The sequence below is a fragment of the Rosa chinensis genome, chromosome 7, assembly GCF_002994745.2.
Source record: "Rosa chinensis cultivar Old Blush chromosome 7, RchiOBHm-V2, whole genome shotgun sequence".
Classification (NCBI taxonomy): domain Eukaryota; kingdom Viridiplantae; phylum Streptophyta; class Magnoliopsida; order Rosales; family Rosaceae; genus Rosa; species Rosa chinensis.
Genome location: NC_037094.1, coordinates 53,907,316 through 53,928,905, shown reverse-complemented (window position 1 = coordinate 53,928,905; position 21,590 = coordinate 53,907,316). Strand labels below are relative to the sequence as shown.

At 37.4% G+C, this 21,590-nt stretch overlaps 5 protein-coding genes across 6 annotated transcripts in view; 2 read left to right on the top strand and 3 right to left on the bottom strand.

Annotated features, from left to right (window-relative positions):
• Positions 1 to 762: 762 nt before the first annotated feature.
• On the top strand, positions 763 to 3,734 carry LOC112178524. Of its 2 annotated transcripts, none has more exons than XM_024316661.2 (4): positions 763 to 1,137; positions 2,077 to 2,384; positions 2,607 to 3,122; positions 3,450 to 3,734. In XM_024316661.2, exons 1-4 carry the CDS (start codon positions 885 to 887, stop codon positions 3,636 to 3,638), a joined length of 1,266 nt encoding a protein of 421 aa, XP_024172429.1. In that variant the 5' UTR covers positions 763 to 884; the 3' UTR covers positions 3,639 to 3,734. The 2 variants fall into 2 exon arrangements, with proteins under 2 accessions (XP_024172429.1, XP_024172428.1); XM_024316660.2 differs by having other exon boundaries at positions 1,777 to 2,384.
• A 382-nt stretch (positions 3,735 to 4,116) lies between these two features.
• LOC112178525 (succinate dehydrogenase subunit 6, mitochondrial) lies at positions 4,117 to 7,416 on the bottom strand. Its single transcript, XM_024316662.2, has 4 exons — positions 7,280 to 7,416; positions 6,549 to 6,770; positions 5,991 to 6,093; positions 4,117 to 4,587 (listed from the first exon to the last, which is right to left on the bottom strand). Exons 2-4 carry the CDS (start codon positions 6,753 to 6,755, stop codon positions 4,433 to 4,435), a joined length of 465 nt encoding a protein of 154 aa, XP_024172430.1. The 5' UTR covers positions 6,756 to 6,770; positions 7,280 to 7,416; the 3' UTR covers positions 4,117 to 4,432.
• Positions 7,417 to 8,041: 625 nt separating this feature from the next.
• Positions 8,042 to 10,940, top strand: LOC112176849. Its single transcript, XM_024314941.2, has 4 exons — positions 8,042 to 8,418; positions 8,992 to 9,626; positions 9,988 to 10,503; positions 10,663 to 10,940. Exons 1-4 carry the CDS (start codon positions 8,145 to 8,147, stop codon positions 10,819 to 10,821), a joined length of 1,584 nt encoding a protein of 527 aa, XP_024170709.1. The 5' UTR covers positions 8,042 to 8,144; the 3' UTR covers positions 10,822 to 10,940.
• A 2,118-nt stretch (positions 10,941 to 13,058) lies between these two features.
• The window catches only part of LOC112176850 (12-oxophytodienoate reductase 2), a 37,331-nt gene continuing 28,799 nt past the window's right edge, over positions 13,059 to 21,590 (bottom strand). The window contains 2 exon segments of the mRNA XM_040511510.1: positions 13,059 to 13,323; positions 13,480 to 13,636. Of these exon segments, the coding sequence (XP_040367444.1) occupies positions 13,311 to 13,323; positions 13,480 to 13,636 (170 nt within the window). The 3' untranslated portion in view covers positions 13,059 to 13,310.
• LOC112176848 (putative disease resistance protein At3g14460) lies at positions 15,417 to 19,671 on the bottom strand. Its single transcript, XM_040511058.1, has 9 exons — positions 18,580 to 19,671; positions 18,438 to 18,467; positions 18,284 to 18,345; positions 18,099 to 18,199; positions 17,837 to 17,985; positions 17,542 to 17,651; positions 16,611 to 17,259; positions 16,117 to 16,229; positions 15,417 to 15,939 (listed from the first exon to the last, which is right to left on the bottom strand). The coding sequence occupies exon 1, from the start codon at positions 19,651 to 19,653 to the stop codon at positions 18,748 to 18,750; it is 906 nt and encodes a 301-aa protein (XP_040366992.1). The 5' UTR covers positions 19,654 to 19,671; the 3' UTR covers positions 15,417 to 15,939; positions 16,117 to 16,229; positions 16,611 to 17,259; positions 17,542 to 17,651; positions 17,837 to 17,985; positions 18,099 to 18,199; positions 18,284 to 18,345; positions 18,438 to 18,467; positions 18,580 to 18,747.

Sequence of the window (21,590 nt, the reverse complement as noted above, 5' to 3'; positions counted from 1 at the left end):
TGTGGTCGTGATCTGAGGGAGAAGAGGACATGGGTTGAGAATATGGTGGAGATGAAGAGAGAGAAGGCAGAGAGAGAGAGGAGCTCTCGGTTTTTAGGAAGAGAGATGACAAAAAGAGTATCAAGGGGTAGTTTAGGAATTTCTGTACAAAGTGAGGGTTAAGGTTGAGCAGTGAGCCATGCTTGTCGGTGCCAACTCACCATATGACATTATAATTGAAGTCAATTTTGAAATTTTGACTCGGGTGATGGAAATTGGAAGTGCAGGAACTATCATGATTAAAAAAAAAAGTCAGGGACCAAAGTGATTTTACACCTAAAGATCAAGAGACTAAACTGAATTTAGTCCATTTTTAAACATCTCATTCAGATCTGTCTTCAAAGAAATTATTTAAGTATCAGATAAGCCATATTTTTCTAAGATTCTTGTTATTTCTCCACTCACAGAGTCTCATTCTGTTTAGAGTAGTTACCGTGCTTCTCACTTACGAAAATACACACACACATTTAACAAACTGATGCTGTTAATTTGCAACCAAACTGATGCTGTTATCGCAGATTTTAATAGCAGATGTAGAATTGTGTTAATAAGAGGTGTATCATTGAAGTTAACTCTAAAAAAATATTATTTTTTTTTAAAAAAAAAAAAAAAAAAAAACCCCACACGCATTGGACAGTACGTGTTAGTTCCGTCTTAGGACAAGTGTCACTTTAATTCCAACTTTTGTTTCAAAGCGCCCTGTTTCTCCTGCAAAGCGGATCCACAATGGACTGTACGCAGAAGTACAAACACTCCACATAATTTTCATCTCCATTTTCTACTGTGGTGCATTCATGTGATTCCGTACTTTAGAGCCTACCTGACTCTTTGAGTATTCCCAGAACATGGCTCTTCTCAACTCCGTTTGTGTTGTGTTTGTTCTTGTTTCTCAAATATTTGCATTGAGTTTAGTTGATTGTGTAAGCACCGCCTCAGAGGAGTACTTATCAGCACTGGGAGACCCGGGAATGAAGAACCCAAATGTTAGAGTTGCGTTGGAAGCTTGGAACTTCTGCAATGAAGTTGGAGTTGAAGCACCCAACATGAGCAGCCCCAGGTTGGCTGATTGTGCTGATCTCTCTTGCCCACTTATAACCGGTATGCTCAATCTACTTGATCATAGTAATCATTTGGTTGTAAAGTAGTACCTTAGTTTTAATATAAGAGGTGAATGGTTATAATTAGCTTTGGCTTTGAACTTGCTTTGAGTTAGAAACATGAGAACATTTGGTTTTCTTGAATAGGACTTTTCCAGTACATAAAGTACTATCAGACCCATTATTGTGCAATTTCAAGAAAACTCTTAAGAGGATTCTGTTTAAAATGAGCAAGGGAAACCAAATTTACCTTTTGTAGGCCAATATATTAATTTACCTGAATTAGTTTTTAAAAGTTATTTGGTATGTACATTCCAAGTATCTTTGTGATGCTATCTTCTGGTAAATACAGGGATTCGGAACTGTGTTGTTACGAATCAAAATTTGATTTTTTGATTGATAATTATTGTTGAGAAAACTATGCTCATGCAACCAATCTGAACTAGTTGCTATCTTTCTGCTTGGAAAGAAGTCACTTGCTGCAATTCAAACAGCGATCCATGAACCATCTTCTTCGTGGTCCTTGTTTACCTCCCCCTTCCCAATTTTACATGGCAAACTTCTGGAAATTTCGTTATCAGTGTACTGTGACTTTGCTTTCCTATTGATCCTTTTCTGTTTTATGTTTTCACCTGTATAGGAATTGACAGTAAGTGTGTGATTCATCACAGAGTAAATGAATCAGACAACGACTTAAGGGCAGGTGATAAGTTTCCTGTAACGGATTTTAAGCCATACACAAACCCTGACTTGTATGCACCGCAAAAGGAACTATATCTTGGTTCTTTATGTGAGGTGCATGATTCATCAGATCCTTGGCAGTTTTGGATGATCATGCTTAAGAATGGGAATTTTGACAAGAACACTACTCTCTGTCCTGAAAATGGTAAGCAGGTGAGTAGAATTGTAACTTATAGGAACTTTCCATGTTTTGGTCCAGGTTGTATGAATCAGCCACTTGTCTACCATAGTTACTCAAGATTGGTTTCTAATGCGAACCAAATGCCATCAGTAGTTGGAGGGTTTTATGGAACTTATGATCTTGATGCCGATTTAAGCAAAGGTATTGGGCAGAACTCCTATTTTTCAGTCTCATGGGAGAAAGACTTGAGCACTGGAAGTTGGATTTTCTCAAAGAGATTGACAACATCTGCGAAGTATCCTTGGCTAATGTTGTATCTACGTTCAGATGCAACAAAAGGACCTAATGGTGGTTATCACTACGATGGCCGTGGCATGATGAAAAAGGTTAATTCCACAGTTCTACTTCATTATTAATGGTATTGAAGATGCTGTATGCATTGTAATGTTTAGTTGCTCGGGAGAGGTAAAAAGATGCTCCCATTATGTAGATCTGGATGTTACAAATATGATTAACTTATCTCTTGAGAATTCTTTTATTGCTATCCCTTGTTGATCAATATATTGAAGTTTAAAGTCACACCTCTTATTTGCTTTTTGTGTTTTCAGTTGCCAGTCTCTCCAAATTTTAAAGTAAGATTGAGACTTAATGTTAAACGAGGAGGAGGGTCCAACAGTCAATTTTATCTTCTTGATATAGGAAGCTGTTGGAAGAACAATGGAAAACCATGTGACGGTAATGTTTTGACAGATGTGACTAGATACAGTGAAATGATAATAAACCCAGCAACTACAAACTGGTGCCGACCAGATAACCTTGTCTCCTGCCCACCTTACCATGTTACAGAAACTGGTAATAGGATATATAGAAATGAAACATCTCGGTTTCCATATGCTGCTTATCATCTCTACTGTGCTCCTGGAAATGCGAAATATTTGGAGAAACCATATGATATATGTGACCCATATAGCAACCCTCAAGCACAAGAATTGGTGCAGATTCTTCCCCACCCTGAATGGTCTGTACATGGCTATCCTGAAAAGAAAGGAGATGGATGGATTGGAGACCCCAGGACATGGAACCTTGATGTGGGTGCACTCTCCAGCCGGTTGTACTTCTACCAGGTTTGGTTCTGTATTTGCTCAAAACTCTCTTTAGGAATTCATGGATGGCCTTTTTTTATGTGTATTTCTGGGGATTTTAGTGTCCTTTCGAGAGCTAGACATCCTTTGCATGTTGAATTTTTGCTGCATGCTAGCTTGTGTCTGGTACAAAAGAAAATGGCTGAGTTATCTTCCATCCCACAGCTTCACCCTCTGCCAAAAAAAAAGAAAAAAAGAAATTGAACATGAAAACTCTGGAATTCACTTGATGTATTTGACTGTGGAAACTTTCTGCAGTTTGCCATTTTCTCTTATGCTTGACTTGGTGCTCTTCAACTTGTTCAACAGGACCCAGGAACAGAACCTGCAAAGCGCGTATGGTCTTCAATCAATGTTGGTACAGAAATATATGTCAGTAGCGCAGGAGAGACTGCAGAATGGACTGTAAGTGAGTTTGATGTACTAGTTCCTCAAGGTGTTGAAGATGATGATTCAAGCTCCTACTGTAACCACCCATTATGTGGTGGGGGAAAGTAATATTTGAATACATATACGTAATCATTTTATCCTTTCATTGACAATTCCTCCAAACTGGAGGGAAATCTGCTATATATATCTATATCATTCATTTCATTGACTATTCTTCCAAACTAGAGGGAAGTCTGCTAAATACATCCATATCATTCACGTACGTTAATGCATGCTTATCATCTCCTTGGAAAATTTGATCGACTGGGAAGGAGGCAACTGGTTTCCATTATGAATCAGGAAACAAGAATACAGGCCAGAATTGTAAATAACCATATTAAAATCGAAATCAGTGTCAAAAAGCTATTTAAAGAGGGTGTTAGCTCCACCATTCATGTTTGTTTTGTTAGGTTTCCTAGTGCGCCAAAAACTTTGCTCACACTGTGTCCCTCTAACAACTGCGAGCAAGACTTTGCTTCAAAGAAAAACTCTCATATTCTTCTCTTTTCTCCATCAAGGCCAATCCATAAAACCAACTGAGATTCACTTCCCAAACAAAACAATGGAGTCAAAACTCTGACTCGAACAAAAACAGATGACAAATTGGCCAAAAAATTTTGATAAAAGGAAGTTCACGAAGTGTTCCAGTTTCATGAGTTCATTTTGAGAAAGCATCAGAAAATTCCCTGAGCTGAAACTAAAACCCAAACCATAAAGCACCAGTTGATGCAATCCGGGCTTTCAGGCGCCAGTTCAACATAAATAGGAAGCTTTCCATGCAATCTTTTATCACTACATTTTGTGTTTGACTTATTGTAGAAACGGAACTTGGTTATTGCATTGCTTGCAAAAGACAGCTATCTTTAAGACTGTCGCTCACTCTTGTCTTCCCACCATTCCAGGAACTTGGTTTGTGCAGCCAAGGTGTCGAACCTGTACAATTGAAGTGAGTGGTTTGCAATTTCCTGTCCAAATGTCCAACCAAAGACACCTCCAGCTAAAGACGCCAGTCCAGAACCTGTCATATACAATAAATAGGCTTCAGAAACTTTAAATTCCTTCCCATCCTCAGAGAACAACCTTCAATACACCATCCAAAAGAGCCCATCTCCAATTGTTATACTCACAATTTACACATTGAAATTTACAAGTTAAAGATACAGACACTATATAAATCTCTATGCTATATACCAGTCATCTGCTATACACTTTATACAACTCAATAAGAAGAGGTTGATATTTACCAAGCAATGGTAATTTACATCTTCATGATCTCTGGTAATATATAGTGTATGAAACAAAAATGAAATGCAATCGCTTCTAAGCTCTAGGCACTTCCAAACTTCCAATCAATGTAAAGCATCAAATATTGCACCACGAGACAGATGAGTAGTCAGATTAAGCAAACTATCACAACTTACCATTGATCCAACATGTAAAGCATCAAATATTGCACCACGAGACAGATGAGTAGTCAGATTAAGCAAACTATCACAACTTACCATTGATCCAACATGTGAAACATCAAATATTGCACCATAGGGACTTGAACACTTGACTTTTAATTTGGCTTTCAACTATTAAAGCAACAGACCTCCCGGGTACTAATCATGCCTATGCTCAATATATTTAAGTTTTCATATGAAATAATTAACTGAAAACACATCCAGACCATGTACATATGGTTATCATAAAGAAAGGAGAGAGTAAAAACTTGTATATACTACAAGTAGATCCAAGTATTTTTATTTTTATTTTCACCATGTACATATGGTTATCATAAAGAAAGGAGAGAGTAAAAACTTGTAATACTACAAGTAGATCCAAGTATTTTTATTTTTATTTTCACAAGCATGCACCTACAATGCAGGCAAGAAGACAGAAGAAACATCAGAATGAAAGAATTAGCAACACAACTTTAAATTCCACTGAGGAACAAGGGACCTGACTAGTCACAATAACACAGACAACATGTTACACATATATAGCGATAGTGTATTTGCTACCCACAAGTCCATGTTAGCAATTGTAAAACAGCCAACTGCATAAGCACTAGCAATTTTGCAAGGAAACATGGATTAGTGCGGGCATTAAACATTTTTATTTTTGTTGGTATGAGGCTGTATCTAAAGTACTGCAGACACTTATCTTCCAATATTTGAAATCTAATTGGCAAACCACTTAACTAATGTCATGTCATGACAAAGGTACAGTAGGGAACTGTGAAATAACAAGACAGTCAATTGATGGCCAGCTCAATCAGTGAACTATCACAGTGATCATCTCATATCCAAGTGAAGCTAGATACAAGTAAACAGACACATCCCTATTCCATACTTTTTAGACGTACTTATTCAAATGGAAGAATACGTTAATAAATAAATAAATAAATAACACTGAAGAGAAGAGGAAGTAAATTACCATGCAAACTCCTTGAATATTTCCATGCAACTCCAGCAGTTGATACTGCTCCAATAACACTTCCTGTAAGAGCAAATTTTGCTGCTTCCCTAGCAGTCTTCAGCTGAAAAAGAAACACAGGTTGGTTGACTATCAGACATCTGCTCGAGTTGTGGACTCAAAATTTGGCTAACTGGAAAATACCTAACAAGATAAAGTTACCAACTTGAAATGAAAATCAACCAATACCTTCAGAAAGAAGAGAAAAAGAAACTATATCATCTAGATATAAGACATACAGAGGAGGCCATCCTCCCCCAATAAAATTAAACAACACGTACGGGCGCAGAAATTAATATTGAAATAAAGAACAAGATATGAAACATACCCAGATGAAGAAAATAAGAACAAAGAGTAATCCAAAACAAGCAATTATATGAATAAACAGATCCACAAAAGCTCCACGAGCCAACAAAAAAGACAAAAACCATCACAATCATAAATCTACACATAGAGCTGACACACAAAGAGCAACGGCAAAGTAAAGGAAACAAAAGACAACAAGGAGAAAGAAATTACAGCGGGGCCGTGAACTGGATCAGTAGCAATGAATGCTTCAACATCAGCGTCAGACCAAGAAGGAAGAGGCTTATCACACTTGATGAACTTGGAATAGTGGTCGAGGAAGGAGAACCTCTCCCCCCAGAACTCCTTGAAGCCCTCCCAATGCTTTGTAACAAACTGAGGTGAGACTGATGATGATGATGATGATGAAGAATCACCCATTCTATTCACTATTACCTGCAGCGCGACAGAATTTTATTAAATTTCAAAGAATGATACACCTAGTGAGGGGGAGTGTAGTCTAACCTCACCCCTCAAATGTCCATCTATACAAAGATTAAAAAAAAAAAAAAAAAAAAAAGCTATGCAATACAACATTTAGAAAGCAAAATAGACTCTTTATCACTGAATCATGGTTTGAGCATTAAGACATAGCAATGGAGAAGTGAGCAATCATGGATACTGGAACAGGCTAATTTAACATCAAAGATTCCTGATTTTGTTTACGACCCAGTTCAATGAAGTAGAGATTATGCAAAGAAATGAGCTTAATTAACAATAAGCTAAAGATTCAAAGAAAAAGAAGAACAAAGCATTCATCTAAGCAGGCCAAACGATACAAGAAAGAAAAGCATGTGAATTTTAACAAACCAAACTTGAGCAAATTCGATCCCTAAAATTGAACTGGGAAATAAATCAATCTAAAATTTGTATGGAATTGAACAATAACTCAAATAGATTCTTACAGTGTGCCAGATTAGAAGAGCGCAAGATGAAGACGAACAAGGTGATGGCCGCTAGCCCGCTAGTCATATAGCTATGCTTTCACCTAACGACGTCGTTTGAGTGCTGCTGAGGTTTATTCAGTAATTTCGTAAACCCCAAAAACCTTTCCTTTTTTTTTTTTTTGGTAAAAAAAAAAAAAATCCGAGTTTTTATCACAATCAGTTCCTGAAATTTGAGTTATACGAAATCGAATTCTAAAACTATCACATTGATACTTCATAATTTATCCCAGACATAGTTTTAGTACCCTCCGTTAATAATGAAGTCTTTTTTTCCTATCTTATGTTAGTTAATTAATAGTTATCATAATTATTTCTTGTTTTGCATATTCTAATATTATTTTTGCTTGTATTTTTCGAACTTTTAGTTAGTAAATCAGTCGCTGATTATTTTGATTAAGACAGTGATAAATTTATCTCAGGAGAGGAAGTGAAAGGAAAAGATAAAAATATCCTTAGCAAAAAAGATGAACTAACGATGTTAGTGACCAATAAAGCTAAAAGTAATCTGGAGATTAATTTTGAGATATCAATGAAATGACTTTAGAATATTGAGAATTAAAGTCTCGAATAACCCAAATTTTAGAAATTGTTTGCGAGTTTACTCAAAAACTGTTTAGAGAGTGTTTCTAGTTAGCTTCCAAGTGCGCCAAAAACTTTGCTCAGTTTTCCTCCACGTGTTCCTTTAGCAAGTAGTTGTTGCGACTTGCGACCAGACTTTGCTTCAAAGCAACACCGTGTCAAATTCTTCTTTCTTCTCCACAAAACCAACTAACCAAGTGTTGGTAATCAGAGCCTATATCACTCTGATTCTTACTTGAAGAAGATGAAGATGAAGATGAAAATGGGTCTTCTCAATTCCGCAGCCTGTGTTGTTTTGGTTGTTGTTAGTCAACTCTTTGTGGTGAGTTTAGGTGATTATATAAACAGAGTCTCAGAGGCTTACTTATCAGCTCTAGGAGACCCAGGGATGAAGAACCCGAACGTCAGAGTTGCATTGGAAGCTTGGAACTTCTGCAATGAAGTTGGTACTGAAGCTCCCAACATGGGCAGCCCCAGACTGGCCGATTGTGCCGACCTCTCTTGCCCACTAATCACTGGTATGTTCAATTCAAAACCCACATGTGTGTTGAGAAGTAGTGAATATCTGCTATCCTTGCCTTTGGCTTTGAATTTGGCTTTCCAGTTTTCTTAATGAGACCCATCATTGCCCCAATTTCAAGAAAACTCTTGACGCTTCTTTGATGATCCAAAATGGTAAATACTAGATGTACATTTTGTAGCACATGTATAATCACTACCGAATTATGAAAGAATATGTGGGAAGCATATACTAAATGTGTTTGTGATTCTGATAGCAGAATTTGGGGATTAAGAATCATCTTGATGCTAATCAAAATGTGATTCCTCAATTTCTGACTTTGGTTTGTTTCTTTTGTTACCAAGCCACCAACTACGTTCATTAGTACTATAAGACTACTATTTCTTTCCATAGTTGCATTGTATACATGCTTGTCATTTCTGTTTGGATAGTAGTCACTTGCTGCAATTTTGACCATGATCCACACACTGTGTTTCCTGACTTCCTCATGGTCACTTTTAGATTGCAAACTCAAGGTCATGTTTGCTTACTTGCTGATCATCTTTCGTTTTGCATCTGTTTTAATAATTAGATCCTATTGATCGCGCTCCTCTTGGAGTCAAGAGTGATTGTGTGATTCATCACAGAGTAAATGAATCAGACAACAACTTAAGGGCTGGTGATAAGTTTCCTGTAAGCGATTTTAAGCCATACACAAACCCTGACTTGTATGCAACCGAAAAGGAGCTGTATCTTGCTTCTCTATGTGAGGTTAATGATTCTTCATCAGATCCGTGGCAGTTTTGGATGATCATGCTTAAGAATGGGAATTTCGACAAGAACACTACTCTTTGTCCTGAAAATGGCAAGCCTGTAAGCAGAATTGTAACGGATAGGAATTTTCCATGTTTTGGTGAAGGTTGTATGAATCAGCCACTTGTTTACCATAACTACTCGAGATTAGTATCTTATGGGGACCAGAATTTGTCAATAACTGGAGGATTTTATGGAAGTTATGATCTTGATGCTGACTTGGGAAAAGGTATAGGGAACAACTCCTACTTTTCAGCCTCATGGCAGAAAAATTTGAGCACCGGAAGTTGGATTTTCTCGCAAAGATTGACAACATCTGCCAAGTATCCTTGGCTAATGTTGTATCTACGTTCAGATGCAACAGAAGGACCTAATGGTGGTTATCACTATGATGGCCGTGGCATCATGAGAAAGGTTGGTTCCTCAGCTTTACTTCTTTCTTACAAGGACTACAATTATCATCCCAATTCATGCTAAGCAAGCTCTCCTGGACATAGAATAACTTTAGTTGAACACTAAATGTCCAATACAGTGTCTGCACTTCTGACTTGTGAAAATGGATTATGCATCGTTATATTTAGTTTGTAGGAAAGGGTAGGAGCAGTTTATAATATCTAGATGCTTCTTATGTAAATCTAAATGTTGCCTATTTGTTGACATCGTTTCTTTTCAAACTTTCTGTGATTCTTTATTTATATTCGTTATAGATAAATGTTTTGATGTTTGATGTCACACACCTCACTACCTCTGGAATAATATCTTATTGTTTTTTCAGTTGCCAGTCTCCCCAAAATTTAAAGTAAGATTGAGACTTGATGTTAAGCAAGGAGGAGGATCCAACAGTCAATTTTATCTTCTTGATATAGGAAGCTGTTGGAAGAACAATGGAAAACCATGCGACAGTAATGTTTTGACAGATGTGACTAGATACAGTGAAATGATTATAAACCCAGCGACTACAAACTGGTGCCGACCAGATAACCTTGTCTCCTGCCCACCTTACCATGTTACGGAAACCGGTAATAGAATATACAGAAATGAAACATCTCGGTTTCCATATGCTGCTTATCATCTCTACTGTGCTCCTGGAAATGCGAAATATTTGGAGAAACCATATGATATATGTGACCCATATAGCAACCCACAAGCACAAGAATTGGTGCAAATTCTTCCCCACCCTGAATGGTCTGTACATGGCTATCCTGAAAAGAAAGGAGATGGATGGATTGGAGATCCCAGGACATGGGAGCTTGATGTTGGTGCACTCTCTAGCCGGTTGTATTTCTACCAGGTATGATTTTGTATTTACTCAAAAGCTTTCTTAAACTTTAAGAACTCTAAGGACTCATTTTATCACCCTTTGTAAACCGAAAGAAAGGATGCCATTGGAAGGTTATGTTATCCTAGTGCACAAACTGTCTTACAAGGGGCACTTGAACTTGTTGTACAGGACCCGGGAACAGAACCAGCAAAGCGGGTATGGTCTTCACTTAATGTGGGTACAGAAATATACGTCAGTCAACCAGGAGAGACTGCGGAATGGACTGTAAGTGAATTTGATGTATTAGTTCCTGAAGGTGTTGGAGATAATGGTACTATGCCTTACTGAATCTCCCAGTAAAGAATAAGTATTCAGTAGAAAAACATGTACATTTCAATATAATTTGTACATAACTATGTATACTAGACAATATGATAATTATGAGACACACACAAGTTGACCCAGTTTGGCAGTATGTAAAATCATTCTGATCCATTATCTCCTAAAGCCTATAGGTGTCGTCTATCATCCTAACTCTCTTTTATGATTCCCCTTTTCTTTTTTTTTTAACATGGAACGTCCATGGTGTGATCAAATTTGCATGAGGGGTCATAGATAGGTAAGAAACTAAGAATGGATGACCAATATCACATGAGAGTGGTCATACTGTCAAGAAACTTGAAAGACTGTACCATATCTACCAATCTATTTTGAAGGAATAGCTCAAATAGCTAAACCTTTAGATTGATGGTGGATCTTCAATCCCTGTTTTACCTTGTAACATGGAAACTAAGATATTGGGAGAAACTAGTAATGTAGAATAGATATGTAATCAATTTATTAATTTACAACCTGAGATTCTAACAGCATGAAATACGGAAAGGTCTAACAAATGCCCGGTTAGCAATGATTTTGGAACACGGTTCTTGCCTGCTTGACCTTTTGTCTTGGGAGAAACTTCAGCTAAAATACAAGAAATTTTAATGTTGCAGTTCACATTTTAGCAATCTTTGTCCCGTGGCGGTGGTTAGGGTCTCATAAACGTGGTGGATTTTGGAACACGGTTCTTGCTTGGTTAGCAATGATTTTGGAACACGGTTCTTGCCCACTCAACCTTTTGTCTTGGGAGAAACTTCAGCTAAAATACAAGAAATTTTAATGTTGCAGTTCACATTTTAGCAATCTTTGTCATTCACATTTTAGCAATCTTTGTCCCGTGGCGGTGGTTAGGGTCTCATAAACGTGGTGGAGACGTGGTGGGTGTTGATGCTTGCAGTTTAGCTAGAGTTTGAGTGCTATTAGGTCTGGGCTTTGCTTTGGGCCAATTTTATTATTTGTTTGTTTTTTTTTTTTTGTGTAATAATGCTCCATCTTTTACCGGTGGGTGCAGTGGGTCTTGACCCTTTATAGCTTGTTTCTTTGGGTTGTTACAATGTGTCCAAGGATCAGTATTGATGTACACCAAGAAGGTCTTAGGCGGATATATTGATTTTTTTGGTGTCATAAACGTGGTGGAGACGTGGTGGGTGTTGATGCTTGCAGTTTAGCTAGAGTTTGAGTGCTATTAGATCTGGGCTTTGCTTTGGGCCAATTTTATTATTTGTTTGTTTTTTTTTTTTTGTGTAATAATGCTCCATCTTTTACCGGTGGGTGCAGTGGGTCTTGACCCTTTATAGCTTGTTTCTTTGGGTTGTTACAATGTGTCCAAGGATCAGTATTGATGTACACCAAGAAAGTCTTAGGCGGATATACTGATTTTTTTGGTGTCATAAACGTGGTGGAGACGTGGTGGGTGTTGGTGCTTGCAGTTTATCTAGAGTTTGAGTGCTATTAGGTCTGGGCTTTGCTTTGGGCCAATTTTATTATTTGTTTGTTACTTTTTTTTTGTGTAATAATGCTCCATCTTTTACTGGTGGGTGTAGTGGGTCTTGACCCTTTATAGCTTGTTTCTTTGGGTTGTTACAATGTGTCCAAGGATCAGTATTGATGTACACCAAGAAGGTCTTAGGCGGATATATTGATTTTTTTGCTGTCATAAACGTGGTGGAGACGTGGTGGGTGTTGGTGCTTGCAGTTTAGCTAGAGTTTGAGTGCTATTAGGTCTGGGCTTTGCTTTGGGCCAATTTTATTATTTGTTTGTTACTTTTTTTGTGTGTAATAATGCTCCATCTTTTACTGGTGGGTGTAGTGGGTCTTGACCCTTTATAGCTTGTTTCTTTGGGTTGTTACAATGTGTCCAAGGATCAGTATTGATATACACCAAGAAGGTCTTAGGCGGATATATTGATTTTTTTGGTGTTGTAGCTTCTCTTTGATCAAGGCTAGTAGTCATTTTCAATGTGCAGTCAGTGCACTACTTGAGCAACGAATATACTGGGTGATTTTCGGATCTCCTAGCTTGACTTTGTACAGTCGTATGATCTTTTCGATCACAGGAATATATCTTCCTTTCCCTTAAAAAAAAAATAATTCCCCTAAAAAAAAATAATAAATTGAAGTTTAACAAGAGTAACAAGGAGAATGGCAATCCCATTAAAAGTAAAAAATAAGAAGTATTTTCATAAACAAAGATGTAAAGATGTGTATGAGCTTCTTTAATGTATCTATATTTGATTATAAATAAATGTGAATCATATAACTGTTCAAAATTGTATTAATTGAGACATAAGATAATCGCATATCAGTTCACATTTCAGCAAGGCACAAGATGCACACTCGATACATTCCAGTTTAGAACTTCAACTCAGGCATACTATATAAGTGAGACTGACTATCACTGGTTTGCCAACCTCTGCCTGAAACTTTCCTTCACTTTTTGCCTCTCTAAGTATTCACATTTATGCATACCACCTAACAAAAGTAATTATAAATTTACATTGGAGCAGATCATACACATAATTTATATTGGACCAAAGGCTGCTGGAAAGTTAAGCAGTGGTCTCAAGAAATGGATAATCAGTGTAACCAACAACTGGAGCAGAAGTACAGAAAATACTTTTGTCATACTTGTTTAGAGGAGCATTAAACTCAAATCTCTTTGGCAAATCAGGATTAGACAAGAACCAACGGCCGTAAGCAATAAGATCCGCACCACCCTCAGCCACTGCATTGTTCCCATCTTCCCTATCAAAACCACCATTAGCCATGAAGGTACCACTAAAAGCTTCTCTCATGGGTAGAAGACATCAGCATTTTCACTTTTTACTCCAGCTTCCTTCATTCTTGGCTCAATTACATGGCAGTACAGAATCCCATATTTGTTCAAGGATTGAACCATTTAAAAGCCTAATGCTTCAGGGTTTGAATCCCCTGATTCCATATAGTCCACGAATGGAGATAATCTAATTCCAACTTTATCTGCTCCCATTTCAATAACAGCTTCAATCAGAGCAAATCGGCAGCAATTCTCTAGAGATCCACCATATTGGTCTGTTCGATCATTCACTTGGTCTCTCAGAAACTGATTAATAAGGTAACCATTAGGTCCATGAATTTCAACCCCATCAAAGCCTATATATCAGACAAATTACAAATGATATTAGCTACTTAAATTTTTATGATTAGCAAAAGTCAGATCCCTTCTATAGGCAAAAGGCAAAACTTGTCAGTAAAACAAACTGTTAATGCTTGGATCCGTGGGGATCTAATTAACGATAAGTAAGAGAGAGAGAAAGAGAGTGACACGAGATGTATAGTGGTTCATCTCCCGCCTTAGCGGGAAACTACGTCCACTTGAAAGCTTATACTAGTGTGTCGAGCCTTGCGGCCCAAGTGCATTACAAAGTGTGTAATGGAGTTGGATCGAATGAATGAATGGTGTTTAAGTGGGAGGAGAGTTCCTTTTATAGGTGAAGGAAGCCATCTTCTTTACATGGTTTTCGATGTGGGACAAGCAACTACCATTTCTAGTCTAGAAAGCCTATTTGTGAGGGCATGTTGGCACGGCCGGAAAGGTGGCTTCCCGGCGACGGATTTGCGACTTCCGGATACCGTAGCGTAGCTTGAACATAGGGCTACAAGATGCATGTCTTGGTTGGGCCTCACCATGGCTTGTGGGTGTCCCAAAGAGGGTGTTACTTATGCTTGGTGATGTAGTAAATACTCCATATTGTTGGAGGTATGTACACAAACTTATCTATGATTAGCAAAAGTCAGATCCCTTCTATAACTCACATTATGTCTTTGATACCATATCTTTTCTGAAATCCCTACTCTTACGAGGGTCACATTTGGACATCAAGGAGTGATTTGGACAACTAAAATCCAATCTTGCAATTTGGAAGATATAATCATTCTTTTATAAAACAAGAAGTGAAGGCTCCTTTTTCCATTTTCAGCTGCCAAAACCACTGAAATTATTCTTGATATGGAGGGTGAAGAATAACTCTGTTTTTTTTTAAATTCAATTCATGCCATTGTGTTTATGTAGTTTCAACTAGACCTCAAAAGACGTATGGAACTAATCTGCATGCATCTCTTTGAGTAAGTCTATTCCCTTTTACTACATTTGTAGATTTAACTGTCACAAGCCTGATACAGTATCATCATCAAATCAATGGACAAAAATCGAATGCATTATGCTAGAGCCTCGAATATGCAATCTTTATTTAGACAGGACTCTACAGGCGGATGAAATGAAGTATGAGATACAGTAAGCACTGTAAGTTAGCAAGCAGTTCACCAAATCCCTTCAACTAATATGTAGCTTTCTTCTTTTACATAATACATGACATTCAGGTGTATTGATGCAATTCTTCTATCTTGAAACATAAGAATATAACATATTGTACTTTTAAATCATGTATTAAGCACGTGATGAAAAGCAATAGTCCATAGCTCTCGCCATGCTGCATTGGAAAATCAGCTTGGATGAACTCGGGCTTCAGAAGTTCAATTAACTGTAAATTTTTGTGGAGGAGATTTTTTTTTTTCTTTCCTCCCTACCTCTGCAGAAGGAGTAATTATGTTAAGTTACTAACAGAACTTTGAATCTGGTGGAAAATATGAAACAAAAAGAAATTTTTTATGGGAACTTGATTGAAAAAGTAAATATGAAAAAACAAAGCTGTTAACAAAAGAATATGTAACACACACCAGACATGAACTACGAGGAAATGAAACAATTTACCATACTAACATAATCCTGCAACTCCAATTATTGAACCATCTTTCACAAATAAATACACGCATCGAGCTTTACAGACTAAACTGTAACATGAACCTGCAAGTAAATATATATCGAATGCTATATTTGCAATCTTAGGGCCACTGATTTTGATCAAGGCCAGACTGTAAGGGAATGCAGCTTAACAAAATGGAGTACTACAGATCCGGACCCTATATTTATTTACCTTCGACGATGATGATGTTGGCAGAGTTTGAGTGAGACGATGTCCAACAAATCTTTCAGAATACATTTGCCGTGGCTACTATATGATACAGATTGCACAAACAGCTTCCAACTCCCTTTAACCATTCAACAAAAAGCTTCAGCCTAGGATATCTAAGCTAGTAAAATTTGATGATTTGATAATTTAGAAAGTACTTGTATTCAAGACCTAAAACCATAAATTGGATTACTTGAGATTCTGATAACATTTAACTAGTTTAGGTAAGAGCCACATCAACGAATCGAATGGATACCATCTTTTTGGTGTGTACCACCACCGCTTGATAATCCTAATTCCTACAATGTGTTCATTTCTCCAGCGGGAATTAAGGATCATTTGGTGCTTCGACAAATAAGCAACCAACGTCTGCAAGCCGCGGATTTCAATTAAAAAAATTAATGAGTAAACAATGGTACTCTTATGATGCACAAAGTATTTGAACCCAAATGTGACACCTGATCATATTATCTGTATCCATGAGTAGAAAATAGTTAATTAATTATCAGTAAGAAGCAGACATCAGTGATTCAGTATAACATACAAAAGCTTTAAGGTTCGATCTTATGAAGAGAGAAAGCCGGGGACATTACTGATCAATAACAGTTAACACAGAAGGTTCCTAGAAATCAGTACCGGTTTCAAACAAATGAACTTAAAGTTCCTTATGATATTGATACAAAGAAGCAAAAAAAATTTAAGAGTATCAGACACACCAGGCAACAATTACGAGGAACAAAAACTACTCACCACTCAACAGTGTCTTGTAGCTCCAGTTACTAAACCACCATTTAACTTGAATTGATTTTGCATTTCAAATCCCTCATCCTAGTGAAACACTAATCAAGCTTCAGACACTGAACTTTTAACATGAACCTGTAACTAACACACACACACACACACACACACGTCTATACATGCATAAAGTTGCAATGTTAGGGCCATAGTTCTCATGGTTAGACTATTTGCAGGTGTAGCTTAACATAATGGATCTAGACCACTACCTTCGATGATGGTGAGGTGGCAGGGTTTGTTACTAGAGGATGTTCAATAAATCTTTCAGTCTGAGTTTACACCATTTATCGGGCTCCATGTTTATTGTGAGGATACAGATTAAACAAAATCTTTCAAGGCCCATCTACCAAATCTCAATCAGCATTAAAATCCCTTTCACAAAAAGCTTCCGCCCAAGACACGAAAACCGACGCCATGGAAATTAGATATCAAACATAGGCAATTTAGTTTCACAACTAGAATGTGCGTAATTTGAAGCCTTTAATATTACGTACATTGGATTGCTTAAGATACTGATAACATATTGAGTTAAGGGCCACTTCAATCAGTCAAATGCATACCAAATTTCCTTTGTGGTGAAAGTCCACCTGATACATATCCCGTCCTGCATAGAATGTGTTCATCAAAATCAGATTCATTTCTCCACCTGGAGTTAAATCTTTAGACCGTTCAACAAATTAATAACCAACTCCTGTACCCAAGAGGCTGATAAAATAAAATCGTGACATATAAAAATTGTGAATCAGTAAGCAATTCACCCAATACTTTAAGCGCCCTTCAACTAAGTTATATAGCTTTTTCTTTCCTTTACTACAATGAGACATCTTAGCATGTAATTGTTCTATCTTGAAACATTACAATATAACATAATGCAACTGCTATATACCTTTGAAACATTTAAGCGACTGAAGAATAGTCCATATCCCCAACATGTTGCATAAGCACGTCAGATTGGATGAACTCCAACTTCAAAAGTTAATTCAGTCACGACCTTTGCTGAGAAGAACAAACAGTTTCTATATCAATTAGCTTTAACAGTTTATAGTCGAAATTTTCTTTTTCATCTTGGCATAAGAAGTTAGAAAAGAGACATGAATATAAAAAATAAAAAAAAGGTTGAAAATTTGATATTGGAGAGAGAAAGCAGAGGAATGATATTGAGGTGCATCGAGCTAGCATACCTATCTAGAGAGCTTCAACAGCTTTACAACTCCAATGACATTCTTAGTTCTAGAAGCTTCAATATGCGGTCCTTAAGTGTATCTAGCTAGCATAACTATCCTGACTGACTGGCATTCATTCCATTTGCATTTGCAAGTTCATGAAGAACCTAAAAACACTCTTAGAGTGAGAACACAACAGAAGTTTTCAAAGTAAAAGATTTGGATTTCAATATGGACATTGCCAAATAAGTACTCCAAAACCATGGATTCAACGCCTGACCTGACTGCAGTGTGAATCCATAAGAGGACATGGATAGAGATAGAAGCATGCCTAGTAATTAAAGAGATAGAGAACATCCTCATCGAAGGAAAAATGATTTGCTGCAAACAAACAGATAATCAAAATTCCAACCTAAATTAGAAACTGAAAAGAAAAAGAAATGCGGAAAGGATAAATAGAAATACCTTTGAAAATATGTTCATACATTTTGGTTGGAGTTGAATCATCTTATGAAAGTTGAACGAGCCTGTAATCATGGGACTACAATGATTAAACAACTGAGATTATTCTTAGAGAATGCAAACTTGCAAAGTAGTTGAAATCCAACAATATAAATACCTGAATGAAATTATAGGCTGGTTGGATTTTCTGTTCCAAAAGAATACAAAGTTAGACTAGTAAATATAAAGATTAAAAGAAAATAAATTTCATAGTAAATATTGTAAAGATTCATTCAGAATTTGCATTTGGTGATCGATACCTATTCAGTTCCTTCCAATTGTGAGGTTTGGGATGTGAGAAATGGCTTCCCCACGCCTTTTTCGTATTCTCCTTCCAGAATTGGACAATTCCCGATATCCAAAGTAAGCAGTGTTGTTATCTCGTCGAGGAAGTCTGGCAGTGCTTTTAGCTTTGGGCAGTCCCAAATTCACAAGAAAGAAAGGCCTGGCATTATTGTCATTTCAGAAAAAAAGGCCCACTCTTCCCAGTTCTCCATGAATCCAAAAGAAAGCAGTTTCAATTTGGGGAATAGAATTCCTGAGACTTCCTCTTCTTCTTCTTCTTCTATTCCCAGAAATTCAACTCCCACCTTTTTCACTTTCTCCATCCCCTCTATCTCTAGAATTTTAAGCGATGGCAATTTTCCAAGAGGAGGCAAAACTTCACAAAATATCCAGCAAGCGAGATGAAGTTTTCTCAAATTGCGTAAAGACTTGATCCAATAGAGAGACTCAGTGGTGCCCATTTGGCAATTCCAAATGTCTAAAGATTTCAAATTTTGATGTGGTTGCAATGCTTTCACTATTTCTGAATCACCTTTTCTCTGCTCTCGACCTGCGAGGAAATTTACTCCTAAATGAGAGAGGTGCTCCTTATTCCTCAACTCTGCTTTCTCAATCTCACTCGCATCATTTCTCGCATTATTCCCGAAATATTTTATCTCAAGGCTCCCCTGAAGCTGGTCCATGATTCCGAGATCTCCAAATTTCAATGCTTCATCATCACCCTCAAGTACATAAAAGCAGTCTAGTGCTTCCAGACTTTTCAAATTCCCAATCCCTTTCGGTAAGTACGTCAGCATAAAACTACCGTCAACATATAGATGCTTCAAGTTAATCAACTTTCCCATTGCCTTGGGTAGTTTCTCAAGTTCATAGCAGTGAACAAGGACCAGAGTTTGTAGATTGTATAAATCACACACAGCATCTGGTAATTTTTTCAAATTACGACTACGAGACAAATCCATATATCTCAAATGAATCAATTCACCAATCTCTTTTGGAACTTCATTGAGCATGTTACCGCTCAAATTTAATGTCCTGAGGCATTTCATTTGCAAAATTGAACTGGGGCTTATAGTTGTAATTCTTGAATTAAGGAGTATAAAGCTACGCATATTTTTACATTCGTAAAATGAAGTAGAAGTGGACCTTCGGGTACACTTGTTAAGGTCAAATGACGAACATTATCATCTGGTAGCTCCACTCTTTGATTAGCATCTATAATAGTGCATTCTTTTTTGGTAAGAAACTGCACAAAGTCATGCACAACATCATGCATTTTGCACCCATAAACATTTTCGAACTCATCTTTTCTAAAATCTTGAAAGAAAGACCGCATTGATAGACTTTCAAAATAATTTTGACCTATTCTTCTCTTTTCTTTTTTTCCCTTTGAATTAAGATAATCTTGTGACATCCAAAGCTCAATCAAATTATCTTTTTTGAGGTCATAATCTTTGGGAAATATTGCACAATACAGAAGACATCTTTTGACTGCAGGGGCCAAATCATAATAACTAAGTAACAGTGGTCGGAAAACTTGTTCCTTAACTTCTTCTAACTCCCATATCTTACTATTCAGTACATCCTGCCATTCCTCTCTTGTTTCCTTATGCCACACTAGACTGCCTAATGTCTTTGCAGCAAGAGGCAAACCTTTACACTTTTTCACAATTTCCTCACCAATAGCTCCAAACCCATTAGCCTCATCTTCTTCCCTATCCAAAAATGCAAACCTATTGAACAATGCTAGACAATCCCCATGGCTCAACTTGTCCAAATGGATCATGCTACGGGTTGCTCTCATCATTTTAGCAACCCCTTCATTTCGTGTGGTTACCAGTATTGTACTCCCTTCTTCACAACTTTGCATTATTATTGATAATTTCAAACTTTCCCACTTGGTTTTGTCTTCGGTCCACACATCATCTAGGACTAGGAGGAACTTCTTGCTCTCAACATGAGTCTTTATACATAAGAGTAGGGTTTCCAACTCATTTGAATTTTTTTGGGTTTCATTTTTATCTAGACTCTTAATGATTGCTTTGGCAATTTTAATCTCGTCAAAAGGGTCCGAGACACAAACCCATACTTTCTTATCAAATTGGGCAGTAACATTTTCATCATTATAAGCTAATTGGGCAAGAGTTGTTTTCCCCATCCCTCCCATCCCTACAATAGGGATGACAAGGAACCGCTTGCCTTCTTGGCTACTCCCCCCATCCTGGTTACTCTCTCTTAACAACTTGCTCAACAAATACTCTTTTTCTTCTTCTCGGCCAAATATCGTAGATATATCGACCAAAGATGAAGTTCTCTGTCGTTGAGTAAGCTGTTCATCAGTGCCACGTATTGTGGATAGATGAAAATCATACTGTTCTTTTTCAGCAGCAATCACAGTTAGTTTCTCATTCAGTTTGTTTATCTTTGTAGCAATGTTATGATGATGAATTGCCTTGTTGACTTGGCCAAAACAAATGCAATTGGCGGGAGTGGGGAAACATACCTTCTTCTTGCCTTCGTCCACTTGTTGTTTCAAAATTTCAGTGTTCCACTCGTCTAGGACGTCGTCCATCTCGTATGATACATCTTTGAGCTTCTGTAACCAGTCTCTCACCCTGGCCTCCGTCACTTGTTTCTTCTCTGCATCCTCCAGCACAGCTTGAATGGTTTTGAGATTGCTGCTGAAACTACGAACATCTTCCTCAGCATTCAAAACGTGTGTGACCGCTTGTTTTGTGTGTTCAAACACTATTGAAGCCAGTTGCTCCAGAAGCACAGAGATGAGTGCCTCAGCCATTTTTCGTGTTAGAACTTGGTTATAATTGAAAGAGAGAAGAATAGAGATGGATACGAAATTGTTGGATGTCTCTGCTCTCACCTCTCTTCTACCAAGGATATAGTATCGAAATGAGATGCGATAGGGACCGCTGGAGCCAAGGAATTACGGGCCTCAATCAGAAAGGGATAAGCATACAAGTTTTGACTT

Excerpts from the sequence above, each read along its gene's own strand:
- LOC112178524 (XM_024316660.2), top strand. The coding sequence starts at position 885 with ATGGCTCTTCTCAACTCCGTTTGTGTTGTGTTTGTTCTTGTTTCTCAA. Across the intron at positions 1,138-1,776 it reads CTCTTGCCCACTTATAACCG|GAATTGACAGTAAGTGTGTG; the intron begins GTATGCTCAATC and ends TCACCTGTATAG. Across the intron at positions 3,123-3,449 it reads GCCGGTTGTACTTCTACCAG|GACCCAGGAACAGAACCTGC; the intron begins GTTTGGTTCTGT and ends CTTGTTCAACAG.
- LOC112178525 (XM_024316662.2), bottom strand. The coding sequence starts at position 6,755 with ATGGGTGATTCTTCATCATCATCATCATCATCAGTCTCACCTCAGTTT. Across the intron at positions 6,094-6,548 it reads ATCCAGTTCACGGCCCCGCT|CTGAAGACTGCTAGGGAAGC; the intron begins GTAATTTCTTTC and ends TTTCTTTTTCAG. Across the intron at positions 4,588-5,990 it reads ATATTCAAGGAGTTTGCATG|GTTCTGGACTGGCGTCTTTA; the intron begins GTAATTTACTTC and ends TGTATATGACAG.
- LOC112176849 (XM_024314941.2), top strand. The coding sequence starts at position 8,145 with ATGAAGATGAAGATGAAAATGGGTCTTCTCAATTCCGCAGCCTGTGTT. Across the intron at positions 8,419-8,991 it reads CTCTTGCCCACTAATCACTG|ATCCTATTGATCGCGCTCCT; the intron begins GTATGTTCAATT and ends TTTAATAATTAG. Across the intron at positions 9,627-9,987 it reads GCCGTGGCATCATGAGAAAG|TTGCCAGTCTCCCCAAAATT; the intron begins GTTGGTTCCTCA and ends TTGTTTTTTCAG.
- LOC112176848 (XM_040511058.1), bottom strand. The coding sequence starts at position 19,653 with ATGAAATGCCTCAGGACATTAAATTTGAGCGGTAACATGCTCAATGAA.